At 56.9% G+C, this 13,231-nt stretch overlaps 1 protein-coding gene across 1 annotated transcript in view; it reads right to left on the reverse strand.

Moving 5' to 3' along the window:
• LOC148775501 (ninein-like protein) overlaps positions 1-13,231 on the reverse strand; it is a 271,660-nt gene that overhangs the window by 11,334 nt on the left and 247,095 nt on the right. Inside the window, exons 3-9 of the mRNA XM_088844326.1 lie at positions 11,450-11,622; positions 10,890-10,956; positions 6,175-6,365; positions 5,379-5,531; positions 3,701-3,868; positions 2,042-2,178; positions 691-822 (exon numbers count right to left, since the gene is read on the reverse strand). Of these exons, the coding sequence (XP_088700452.1) occupies positions 691-822; positions 2,042-2,178; positions 3,701-3,868; positions 5,379-5,531; positions 6,175-6,365; positions 10,890-10,956; positions 11,450-11,622 (1,021 nt within the window). The remainder of the gene's footprint in view (positions 1-690; positions 823-2,041; positions 2,179-3,700; positions 3,869-5,378; positions 5,532-6,174; positions 6,366-10,889; positions 10,957-11,449; positions 11,623-13,231) is intronic.

Below are 13,231 nucleotides of genomic sequence, written 5' to 3' on the forward strand. Positions count from 1 at the left end.
GTAACCTAACACAACTGCAAACGCTATTTCTAAATATGTACCAATGACACCGTGTTACTCACGGAGCAAAATTCCAGCACCCACATGGCCCTCGAGGCCTTGTGTCCCCCAACCAGATTCTTGGGTGGAGATAACGAGTCTCCGGCTCTCTGACGCATAGAGAACTGAGTCCCTGCGGGGTGGTCGGGAGAATCAGGTCAACCAGGCTGAGACCAACGCAAATCCATTCTCAGCTCCCCGACTGACGGCCTGAAATCAGTCGCCGTCGGCCTGTGGGAACTTGGGGAGGGCAGTGCTGGCCGCAGAGGAAGGGTGTGTGCAGCCAGGCTGCCCCCCAGCGAGGAGCCCCACGGAGCCCCACAGGGCACAGCCCCATGTGTGTCCAGGGGGACCCGGCGCCGCCTCTCCTGTCTGGGACGGGGCCGACCGCGGCCATGGCAAAGGACCACAGGGAGGCAGTGGCACACCGAGAGAGAGGGGAAGACTTTCATAAAGGTCAGAAATGCTTTCCTCTGGTCTGTCCGCAACCAGCCGGGCTGACTCTGTGCGAGTCTGCTCAGCCCACTGCATGGGTGATGCCTGGTCTGCAGGCTCCCTGCTGCGGGCTCAGGTGAGACAGCAGGGCCTCAGCTGGCAGCAGCCTGTGTCCACCATCCGCCCCGGCCCCAGCAGGACCCCAGCAGGACCTACCTGACCTTCTCCTCCGCGAGCTGCTCCAGGACGGAGTGCAGGTCGTCCGTCTCCTTCAGGTTCCTCTGCTCAGCTTTCTCCAGGTCTTGCCTAGCCTTATCTCGCTCCCTGGCCATCTGCTCCACCTGCTCCCTGCAGGAAGGAGGGCGGGGTCAGTGGGGACACTGCTCTGGGCCTAGTGAGCCGGTCTGAAGGAACAAACTCAGCTGGCCTAAGAGTGCTGAGCCGTGGCCAGCGCTGAGCTCTGATCCACCTCCCGTGCATGCGTGCCAACTCGCTGCAGTCATGTCCGACTCTGCGCAATCCTATGGACTGGAGCCCTCCAGGCTCCTCTGTCCGTGGGATTCTCCAGGCAAGAATACTAGAGTGGGCTGTCATGCCCTCCTCCAGGGGATCTTCCTGACACAGGGATTGAACTCGCATCTCTCACACCTCGTGCATTGGCAAGCGGGTTGCACTAGCATTAGCAAGTGGCTTCTTTACTGCTAGCGCCACCTGGGAAGCCTGACCCTCCTCCTACCAGGATGGTTTCTGCAGTTATTGAGTCTGTTTTACAGAAGTACATACAGCAAGAAGCCAACTGGCTTGCAATGGGGTTTCTCGCAGGTTTCTGAACCAAGCGGGTCGAGCCTGGGGCGTGCAGTGTTCACCCCTCCAGACGGCCTTAGAAGAGGTGGGAAGTTATCCATGCTCCCTCTTGCCTGCAGCTGGGCCTCAGGCCCCAGGGATCCCCAGCACGTAACCTGGGACTGGACGCATGAAGGGGAGAAGGCTGACCACCCATTATCCTGCCTGGTCACAGCCTTGCCACCTGTAGCCAGGCACCTAAGTGCCAGGGAGTGGCCCAGAGCAGAGGAGACGCCTGTCTCTGTCTGGTCACCCCAGGCCCTGCCCAAGGCTCAGGGCACCAGCTATCTTGATGCCTGTTTCCCCCACTGGAGAAGCAACAAACTTGTGTCCCTTCGTCATCCTCCAAAGCAGTCTTCCTCTGGGCCCCTCTGCAGAGTTGCCTGACATCAGAGGTCTCACCTGTCGGTACCTAACGAGATGCAAAGTCTTGAGGATGGAGATTGGAATTACTGCCAACCTTTTCTGTAGTTTCAGGGCATCAATAAAAACACAATAACAATCTCTATGCCAACCGGCTCAGTAGACGGACGGCCTGAATATCCAGCTCAACTGGAGCCAAACCCAGTTCAAACGGAACGCATTCTTGGCCTAATTGCCATGCCGTGCTTTGTGACCGTGCTGGAAGCACCCTTTCTCCTCCTGCAGGCTGCCCACACCCTGGGCGAGGCGGCCAGCCTGGCCAGCGGCACCCCACGCCCCCCGCCCCCAGCGGGGCTCTTACTGGCAGAAGCTCAGCTCCTGGAGGTAGCAGGCCAAGGCTGCCTGCTGGGCGGCCCCGCCCACCATCCTGAGCTCCTTCTCCAGGGCCCAGGTCAGCTCCGAAATGTTCACCTTCTTGTCCACACTGAAGTCAAGGCTCTGAAAACAGCAAGGCCCATCGGGCAGGCAGGATGAGCGGGTCTTCAGACACTTGCTGGCTCCCTCAGGCCCAGACTTCACTGGCCCAGTCCCTTCCTTTTCTGTCTACAAAGCCTCCACCTCTTGAGTGGAGCCTCTCCCCTGCTCCCGTCCCTCTGGGGTCCCTCTCCCCAGGTCCCTGTCCACACTGAGGTCCCCCTCCCACTGTCAACATACGGCTCCTCCCCTCACTGTCCCTGCCTCGGAGGTGGCCATGACCCAGGCTGGACAGAGTCCCCCTTCCTGGGCAAAGGGACAGACACAGAAGGGGGCATATGCAAGCAGAGGACTTTGGGGATTGATAGGGACGCTGGAGAAGGGCTTTTTCTCTGCCAAATCAAGTGTTGTCCAGGCCACGGGGTCCTGGGGAGCCGCACGAGGGTGCTAGACCTGAAGCCAAGACCCAAAGGCCAGCAGAGTCCTGACAACCCCCAGAGCCGGGACCCCCAAGCCTAAGCATCCTCCTTCTTCCCCAACTGATCACAAAGACCCCTGATGGCCTCTTGCTCAAGCCAGTTTGAGTGGAGTTTGCGCCATTTCAGACACACAGAATCCTTAATATATCTCTAAACAGCACGAACAGACATAGGAACAGTGCGAGTTCTGTTGGTGGAAACATGATCGATAGAGCCATGAGCCACAACCACGCATTTCCGAGCGTCACAGCCACTCCCCCTCGGGGTTGGTCAAGGTAACGTGAAAAGAAGAGAAACATCGTGCTTTCTATATTTTACCACCATAAGGAAAAGAGTAGGCCGGGGATGCCCACGCACCTGCCGGCTGCATAGTGATAACACTGGTGCCCTGGCTTGCTCTCTCAGTGATTGGTGCTTGTGACTACAAGGTGCAGACACACGGGTGGGGCAGGCACATGGCAGGGCCCACGGGGAAGCCCTTCCTGTGACCCGGGAGACGGGGACTCGAATCTCCATGCTTCTCCCGGGCCCCGAGGGCTTCTGGGAGAAAAATGACAGGACGCTAAAGCATGCGGAGTGACCCGGAAGTGGCTGCCAGGCCATGCTGAGAGCACGCTTCCCAGCAATGAAATCACGGTGGGAGCAGAGGACAAAGAGGTGTGGGCAGCAGCTTCCAGATTAGAAAAACCGTGCGACACGTGTGGGCGCCGCCTCCCGGTGTCCACGCCCGCATCCTGCAGGCACTAAGGTGCCCTCCTGTCCTCCAGGACCGAGGATCGGCTCGGAGGTCGACACACGCTGCGGGGTGAGTCTGAGATACTGAAACCTACCCTCGAAAGGATTTGTTCCAGGCTGTGGGCTTTCTCTGCTGTTTACTTATTATGTTTTTAAGTTAAGATGTCCTACACATTGATATTAAAAAATAAAGCAAACTGAGGGTGACGGGTCTTCCCTCCACGGGGCCTGTGTCTGCGAGGTTCTCTGTCCAGCCTCCCTCATGGGCAGCGGCTCCCGCTAATGCCCCCGCCCAGACGCCTCTGCTGGGGCAGCTGCATGACCGTCCACACCTGCAAGACCTCCCTGCCATTGTGAACGCCCTCCTGAGCCCACAAGGAGATGATCTGCTCCGGGTAGGCGAAGCCGCTGCCATCATCCACACTGCAGAAGAGGCGGGGGCCCGAGCACACGGACACAAGGGACGACGTGGTGGTCTGGCCGACACTCTCCTCCGGGACCTGCACGCGGGGACCAGCTCCATCAGGACCATGGCCTCCTCACGCACCTCCCGTGGCCTCACCACCTGTGCTCGGCGGTGCGGCCTCCCCGACTCCTGCTGCAGGGAACAGGGTGCCCGGAGGACCTGTGAGGACTGCAGGCTCCGCGAAGACAACCCGAGCCCAGGTTCAGGGCCGTCTGCCTGAGGCGCCCCAGCACCTGCGGGGCGCCCGGAGTAAACTTTCTCTGAAAGAGCAACGGCTTCCTGCCTGTCCTCCCAGAAGGAGAGCCTGGGAAGGCACACGCCAGCCGAGGGAAACCCAGTCTGTGCAGAGAAAGCCAGGATGGGCTTCAGAAGAGGCGGGGCGGCCCGAGCGGAGGGCACATGGCCTCAGGATTCAGGGCTGGAGACGGGCGGAAAAACCCCTCAGCTGGAGAGCTGACGGGCGAGGCTGAGGTGCGGCCAGGAGGCTGTGCTTCCCATCCCAGGGAGGGCCCCTGGGACATACATTTGCTGTTGGGACCAGAACAAGGAGGAGCAGCGGCCCCCTCCCCTCTTCTGTCCCCAGACCACCAGACCCAGGGGCTCCCATGCATTTGCTGTTGGGACCAGAACAAGGAGGAGCAGCGGCCCCCTCCTCTCTGCTGTCCCCAGACCACCAGACCCAGGGGCTCCCCTGATGGAGCAGGAGAACCTCGGTCTGCTGTGGGAGGCCTCACACCCGCAGCCCGGCCACACCGGTGTCCACACACACACAGAACATGGCCCTGTGGCCACGTCAGCGCTTCCTAGGCAGCGACGAAGGGCCGAGGCCCCTGGGAGGAACCCTCCTCCGTGGGCTCTGGGCACCGTGCGGTCCCTGCCCTCAGGTGGCCGGGCACTGTCCTCACTTCCCTGACTCCTTCCCCGTCTCAGTAGCTTCAGGGGTAGAAACCTGATTTTCGGACGAGCCCAGCCCAGCAGAGAACAAGGCCACTGTTCCTGCACTGCCGCCCACAAACTACGGGATCAGCCACGTTGCCAAAGAGGCGGCGGCGAGACTCCCCAGGACAACCGTGCCCTGCGGTGGGAGGAGCCCTGACCACCCCGAGACAGAGATGAACCAAACGCACCGGCCAACAGCACAGTGTAAATAAAGTCCGCTTGACCCCAGCTGGCCTCGTGCAGGATGAGAAATGGGAAGAACACAGCTCCAGGAGAGCCTGGAGGGGAATCCCGGGGAAGGCGCGGCCCTAACAGTGACTGTGCCCCCCAGGGAAGAGGGACCGGGTGCTCCTGGTAGAACGAGTGTGCCCCAGGGAATCCATGGAAGACCCCTGTGAGGTGCGTCCACTTTACAGATGAGGACCCTGAGGCTCAGGGAAGGCGAGCAGCTCACCAGTGGCACTCAGCCAGGCAGAAGCCGTGTCAGGTGAGGTCACTCCGACCACCTCCCGCCACCCACTCTGGGGACCAGGCAGAGAGCACAGGCCTTCAGGAGAGTGACGGCAGTCACCCTGGGCTTCAAGAGTTAATCGGTCCCACCGTACCTGGTAATGAGACCAGGACCCGCTGGGTTTGACAAGCGGGGCCAGTTCCAGCGGTCGAGGGGACCCATGATTGGACAGGCCAAGCTGGAACTCCTCCAGACTCACTCTACCATCCCCATCTTGGTCCAGCTTGTTGAACAGGTCTTCAATTTCCTAAAGAAAAGCGCCTCAGGCTTCTGCTCAGAGGCTGCTCCCAAGAAGCCTTGACCGCCCCGCCCAGGCCCGGCTCCCACCCCACCAAGCAGGCGGCTTGCTATCCCAGCACCGGCTTCCTGGCTGTGGCTTGTGAAATCCACACGCCTGGTCAGTTTCCACCCGGCTGTGAATGGTCACCTGAGCATCCCGCATCTCCCAAACACCCACCCCGACTCTGCTGTGACGGAGTCTGCTGGACAGTGGGACATGCATGCGCGGGACACGTGTGTACGGAATCCCAGCGGTTCGGGGTCAGCAAGGCAGGGCCCATCCCATCACACTGCCCCCTCCTCCCCTGGGCCCTGAAGGAGGGAAGGGCTGAACACAGCTGCCGGGGTCAGAGCCAGATGCTATGGGCACCCCCCTTGGGCTGGGCGGTAGGCCTAGGGAGACCAGAGAGGGGAGAGAGCTCCAGGCAGACGAGGGTCCTGAGTGAAGGTGGCCCGAGACGGACCGTCAGCACTAGCCCTGGGAGTCAGCACAGGATTTTAGGCCGGACAGTGACGACTGAATCTGTGTCTTAGGGTGAAGGGTATTTCCAGGCCTGGCACCAACCACAAAGACTCAGCCCTTTGGGGTGGTCCGTCCCATCCCCTCTCACCTCCTTCGCCAGGCCCTGGAGCCCAGTGCTCTGGCAGATCAGGGCCAGCTCCTCCTGGGTGAGGTGGCCGCTGCTGCCCACACCCAGCTCTTCCCAGAGGCCCCGGACCCAGCTCTCGGGGGTGTCGAAGGAGTGGCTGCAGGACTTCCGGGGGCTCCCGAAGACCTCAGAACCCCAGGTTGGCAGCTGGCCTAAAGCAGGGCAAACACACCAAGGTGGTACTTTACTCTGAAATCAGAAGGACTGAAAGATGGGCAGAGGGACATGTGTGAGAGTCAAGCTTCCGACGGTGGCTACACGGGGCTCACCATGCATTCTGCCAACTTAATTCTATGCAAAAGTTCACAATACAAGGGGGACTCTGCTGCACGAGGGGAAGGCATGTCTGAAGGGAGCTTCCAGAAGCTGCAGCACTAGGAGCATACCTGCAAGCTTCGTGCTTAGAAGCAAAAGGCTCGACTTGAAAAATTAATGTCTAGAAGGTCTTCAAACCTGCTCAAAGCGCAGAGCACGTCTCGCAGAGGCCAATGACCTGTCCCTTGGGCAGCCTCTCGCCCTGGCTTCATCTGCCCCGTGTGTGCTTGCCCACGTCTTTTCTGTTTCTGTGATATTGATTTGGCTGCTCTGGGGCTTGGTCGTTCGCTGCATGTGAGATCTTTTTAGTTGTGGCATGCAAACGCTTAGTTACAGCATGGGGGTCTAGTTCTCAGACAAGGGATGGAACCCGGGACCCTGCAATGGGAGTGCGGAGTCCTAGACAATAAATCACCACAGAAGTCCCCGGCCCAAGTATCTGAAGGCAAATCCCAGCTGCCGTGTTCTCACCCCTGAGTGTTTCGTATGCACTCCTGACCCCAGTGCGACGATGGCCCTACAATCCAACAACGACGTCCCAGTTCTGTCCCAAGTCTCCTGACGGCTGATTTCTTCAACTCAGCATCAATGCAGAGTCCTCCCTGGGCGTGTGGCTACTCCCCCAGAGTCGCTGGGTCAGCTCCCGCCTGTCCCCCAGTCCCCGCCCTCCTGCCCTTCCATCCCTAACATCTCCTGGAACCTGGAACTGAGCACCAAAGGCTAGTTTGGATGCAGGTTGAGTGTCATCTTTTTTCTTTTTTCCCCAGCAAAAACGACTCAAGGTGGGCTATTTTCCATACCGCCTCACATCAGGAGCCACAGGGGTCTTTGAGATGCAGACTCAGCAGCGAGTCCGGGTGACAGACGGCCAGGTTAGCCAGGTGGCTTACTGAGGTTTCTGAAGCTTTGCCAGAGAAACACCCTTTGGGAGAGTGTTTGGGCACCTCGGGGTGCCCACAAAGAGCTCTCCTTAGATAAGCAAGGCTTCAAAGCAGAGCTCCCTCCACGCCCAGACTGCACCACCCTGCCCGACGCAGGACGAGGGTCACCTGCACCTGACCAGACTCCGGCTCGCGCGGTCAGTGGTCTGGAGCTCTCCAGAGAGGAGTCATCTTGGCGTTTACTGTGATAACCCAACCAATAATCAGAAAGTCCTTTCCTGAGGAAAGCCAGGCCTCCATGCTCATGAACGATGCTGTATATCGTGTTGAAGAAAACACAAGGAAAGGGCCACTTCCAACACTCCTTCCAGCTTAAAACATCTGAAAGTTCTATGGAAAAATGGAAAAACAGGACTTCTCTGATGGTCCCATAGTTAAGAATCCACCTTGCAATGCAGGGGACTCGGGTTCAATCCTTGGCTGGGGAACTCAGATCCCACGTGCCATGGAGCAACTAAGCCTGTGCCCTGCAACTAGACAGAAACCTGTGCACTGCAATCAAAGATCCCAAATGACGTATGAAGATCCTGCATGCTACAACTGAGACCTGACACAGCCAAATACATACATTTTGAATTTAAAAATAAATAAATAAATAATACAAATAGCTGTGAAAAGAAGAGAGGCGAAAAGCAAAGGAGAAAAGGAAAGATATAAGCATCTGAATGCAGAGTTCCAAAGAATAGCAAGGAGAGATAAGAAAGGCTTCCTCAGCGATCAATGCAAAGAAATAGAGGAAAACAACAGAATAGGAAAAACAAGAGACCTCTTCAAGATAATTAGAGATTCCAAGGGAACATTTCATGCAAAGATGGGCTCAATAAAGGACAGAAATGGTATGGACCTAACAGAAGCAGAAGATATTAAGAAGAGGTGGCAGGAATACACAGAAGAACTGTACAAAAAAGATCTTCACGACCAAGATAGTCACGATAACGTGATCACTGACCTAGAGCCAGACATCTTGGAATGTGAAGTCAAGTGGGCCTTAGAAAGCATCACTACGAACAAAGCTAGTGGAGGTGATGGAATTCCAGGTGAGCTATTTCAAGTCCTGAAAGATGATGCTGTGAAAGTGCTGCACTCAATATGCCAGCAGATTTGGAAAACTCAGCAGTGGCCACAGGACTGGAAGAGGTCAGTCTTCATTCCAATCCCAAAGAAAGGCAATGCCAAAGAATGCTCAAACTACCGCACAATTGCACTCATCTCACACGCTAGTAAAGTCATGCTCAAGATTCTCCAAGCCAGGCTTCAGCAGTATGTAAACCGTGAACTCCCAGATGTTCAAGCAGGTTTTAGGAAAGGCAGAGGCACCAGAGATCAAACTGTAAACATCCGCTGGATCATGGAGAAAGCAAGAGAGTTTCAGAAAAACGTCTATTTCTGCTTCATTGACTATGCCAAAGCCTTTGACTATGTCGATCACAATAAACTGTGGAACATTCTGAAAGAGATGGAATCCCAGACCACCTGACCTGCCTCTTGAGAAACCTGTATGCAGGTCAGGAAGCAACAGTTAGAACTGGACATGGAACAACAGACTGGTTCCAAATAGGAAAAGGTGTACGTGAAGGTTGTATACTGTCACCTTGCTTATTTAACTTATATGCAGAGTACATCATGAGGAACGCTGGGCTGGAAGAAGCACAAGCTGGAATCAAGATTGCTGGGAGAAATATCAATAACCTCAGATATGCAGATGACACTACCCTTATGGCAGAAAGTGAAGAGGAACTCAAAAGCCTCTTGATGAAAGTGAAAGAGGAGAGTGAAAAGGTTGGCTTGAAGCTCAACATTCAGAAAACAAAGATCATGGCATCTGGTCCCATCACTTCATGGGAAATAGATGGAAAAACAGTGGAAACAGTGTCAGACTTTATTTTTTGGGGCTTCAAAATCACTGCAGATGCTGATTGCAGCCATGAAATTAAAAGACGCTTGCTCCTTGGAAGGAAAGTTATGACCAACCTTGATAGTATATTAAAAAGCAGAGACATTACTTTGCCAACCAGGGTCCGTCTAGTCAAGGCAATGGTTTTTCCCGTGGTCATGTACAGATGTGAGAGTTGGACTGTGAAGAAAGCTGATCGCTGAAGAATCAATGCTTTTGAATTGTGGTGCTGGAGAAGACACTTGAGAGTCCCTTATACTGCAAGGAGATCCAACCAGTCCATTCTAAAGGAGATCAATCCTGGATGTTCATTGGAAGGACTGATGCTGAAGCTGAAGCTGCAATACTTTGGCCACCTCATGCGACGAGCTGACTCACTGGAAAAGACTCCGATGCTGGGAAAGGTTGGGGGCAGGAGGAGAAGGGGACGACGGAGAATGAGATGGCTGGATGGCATCACCGACTCTGTGGACATGAGTTTGGGTGAACTCCGGGAGTTGGTGATGGACAGGGAGGCCTGGCGTGCTGTGATTCATGGGGACGCGGAGAGTCGGACACGACTGAGCGACTGACGTGAACTGAAATAAATAAAGGCAGGAACCAGACAAAGGGAAAAGCAATTCTGACAGCAGGGTGTGTGTGTTCTCAGGGCTGGCAGAGAAGGTAAATAAGTCCTGAGAGGTCTGACGTTAGTGTCTGTGCATGAGTGTCAGTTCTAACCCGGATGGAAAGAAGAACCCAAGCAGTCTCTGGGCAGAGAGCCCAAAATCACTCAGTGAATAACCTCCCCGGAGCCCTTCCTCTCGTCCCCTAGATTGACTCTGAGTCCAGGGAATCTGGGAAGTGATTTTTGGACACAAAGAGGTCCATCTGCTTCATCCAGTAGCACAGACACTTGGCCTATTCACCTGACGTCCCCATGCTCAGCGCTGAGCCAACAACAGCCTCTGCCCCTACGGGCCACAGTCTGGACGATGCTCAGCACCAGTGCAGACCTCTCGCTCAGGAGCAGCTCTCGGTCGCTTCTGGTCTCCCGCTGGAGCCATGGTCCTGCACATTCTGCCCTGTGACACACGCTGGTGAGAGGCGTCCTTAAGGAACCCGCACACCCACATGCTGATGCACCCAGCTTTGCTAAGCACACCTGTGACTGCCTTCCGGGTGCTCCGCCGGGTTCCCAGGACCAGAGCCACGTCTCGCCCTCCACTTGGGGCACATGCAGGGCCTCTGCTGAGTGGGGAGGCTGCTGGCCCAGGCCTGGCACATTAGGAAGGAGTCCCCTGGCCCATGCCTGCCGGTCGGGAGGATGACTGTGACCCTAGCCAACTAGCTGCTTTCTTAGCCAGCGGCCCCTGCCCAAGGGTCTGACCTCAAGAATCTCAGAGCTGGGACCACCCAGGAGAAGGGCACCCCAGAGAGACCACCCACACTGGGCACCTCCTAGGAAATTCTCTTTCGCTGGCAGCCTGCTGCCTGACAGCCCAGCACTGACCAAAGGGGGCATTCACCACAAGGCCAGGCTTTACCTTGGGCTTCAAACAATTCATTCTGAGGCTCCTTCGTGCTGTCGGCTTCTTCATCAGACTTGAGACTCTGGAAAAACAGAAAGAGAAGGACGTCAGCCACGATTAACCTGTAGTGGGTGGATCTGCCCCATGGATGTCCTTTCTGACACCAAAGCCTGAAGGCTCCCGCAGTGGACAGCTCAAGGAGTCTCAGAGGGGCCCCGGAGGCATCATCACGAGCCCGCCAGGTTGTGCAGGGTGAGCCTTGGTCCAAGTGCTGGATGTGGCTGACCGTGGCTGTGGCACACCTGCCCTTTCTGCCCTCAGCCGACTAACCTTCCCCTCCTCCTGCAGGGCCAGGGGAGGGTGGTGGTGAACAGGGGATGCTCCGAGGCCCCCGTTTCTGAAGGCGGATGCTCTGTGGCCAGAGCTACCCTGCAGACATAGACCCAGAGACCCCTTAAAGCCAAATGTAGGTCCCCGAATAGCCCCTCTGCCAGCGATGAGATGCCCTCTCCCATCTTCCTGTGTCATATCACGTGAGCAGTGACTGGGGAGGTGCCGAGGGGGGCTCCACCCACCTCCACGCTTTCTAGGGACGCCGAGCGGCGGAGCTGGCTCCTTGCACTGGGTCTGGCCGGCTGCTCCGGGAGACCTGGGGCTCCACCTGCAGCGCCACAGGGCTCAGGCTGGCTCCGACGGCCGTACCACTTAGAGCCGCTCACGTACTTTGGGGGCACCGCCCGGGAGGCAACTGGAAAGAAAATGGGAGGCGTGTGGGGCTCTTTAAAACAGACTCTTGGTCCACTTGTGCTTACAAAGATGCAGATTGGGAGGTGTGATGTGGCTCTCGGGGACAGACAAGGAAAATGTCAGAAGAACACAGCGAACGGACAACGAGGGGCTGGGGATGAGACAGCTAGGCTGGGAGACAGCACTTTCCGTCCTAAGCTCTCGCTGTTATTTCAGTGTTTCCAAGCAAAATGTGCTTTTGTTATGTGATAGAAAACTAATTTTAAAAAATAGCTTTTTACACAAAGAAATAACCTTCCAATAATCCAAGTGCTCTAGAGACAAGAAGGTCATTTCCCACCCTCCCGACCCCACCCCACCTGGACAGGACACAGAGGCAAGGAGCTCAGCACAGTCGGGGAGGCTCAGACTCCGCATGAGTCTAAAGTCAGGGGCAGAGGCAGGTGTGGACTTCAGCTAGCGATTCATGAGGCTCCCTTAAGCCCTAATACACCCCTGCACTTCCTGCTTCCCTCCTTACCTGCCCACATCTGTGGAGCAGTGGGGACTCCCCAAGCAGAGAAGAAATGACACTGGCTCTGCAGGAATCTGCCTGGCCAGAGAGACTGGGGAGTGGGGGTGCGGCCGGGGCTGTGACCAGGAGAGAACACGGGTTCGACGGGAAGCTCCCAGAAGGGGCCAGTTGGAGAGAAAGGCATAGGGTGCCAGGAAGCAAGGCCGGGCCAGGGAAACAGACCGTTTCACACAGGTGGGTCATGCTCCCAGGGACCGAGTACCACCTCCCTTCTCTCCTCTTCACCAGAAACTGGTCCGCCGCCCCTGACCTTGGGAGCATCAGAGGAGGAGGCTGGGTCCAACCGGGCCTCCAGGAGAAACAGGGATGCTGGCGATGCAGAGAACCTGAGGACGAGGGGGGAGTCTGGGGAGGAAGGTGCCGAGTTCCCGGTGACAGAGGGCATCTAGGGCAGGCTGACCGTGTTCCTGGACCCTGTGAGGTTATCATGGGCAGGGTCTGGCCCTGTAAACTCTCCCCATGTGGGAACTCCCGGGGCTGCTGGAGAGGAGGGGGGCGTTCCCACTGACAGGGAGGAAACGGGAGGCTTGAGCACCCCATGCAGGGAGCAGGGGCCTGCACGCAGGCTCCGCACCTGCTCTTGTTTCTGTCTACACACGGGCTGAGGCTGGTTGCTGAGAGGGGAGCAGTGGGAAGAGAAAGGCCATGTCAGCTGGGAGTGGGCGGCGGGGACACACTTGGGAAACCAGGTGCGCCTGACAGCACGCAGACCCCTGCCTGGGGCTCAGCCACTCGCCGCTCACCGGAGGTCGTGAGCCAGCACCACACCTGCGCCCTTGGCCTGACTGGGCTCCTGCCCCTCAAATCCTGAGATTCCCCCGGCCCGCAAGTGGAGGCCCACCTGCCCTTGATGTGGTCCCCACTTTCTTCATTGTATCGGCTTCTCAGCACTTTCCTCGGAGCAACGAGACGCCCAGAAATCACACACACTAGGACCGGTTCATAATGTTCTCCGAAAGTGTCACCTCCTCCCTCCACCAGGAGGAAATGCGTCTCCAGAAAAAGTGTCCATGCGGCAAATCAGGCCAGGAGGAGT

This window comes from Moschus berezovskii, chromosome 15, assembly GCF_049115385.1.
Source record: "Moschus berezovskii isolate FMDL1 chromosome 15, NW_MosBer_1.0, whole genome shotgun sequence".
Lineage (NCBI taxonomy): Eukaryota > Metazoa > Chordata > Mammalia > Artiodactyla > Moschidae > Moschus > Moschus berezovskii.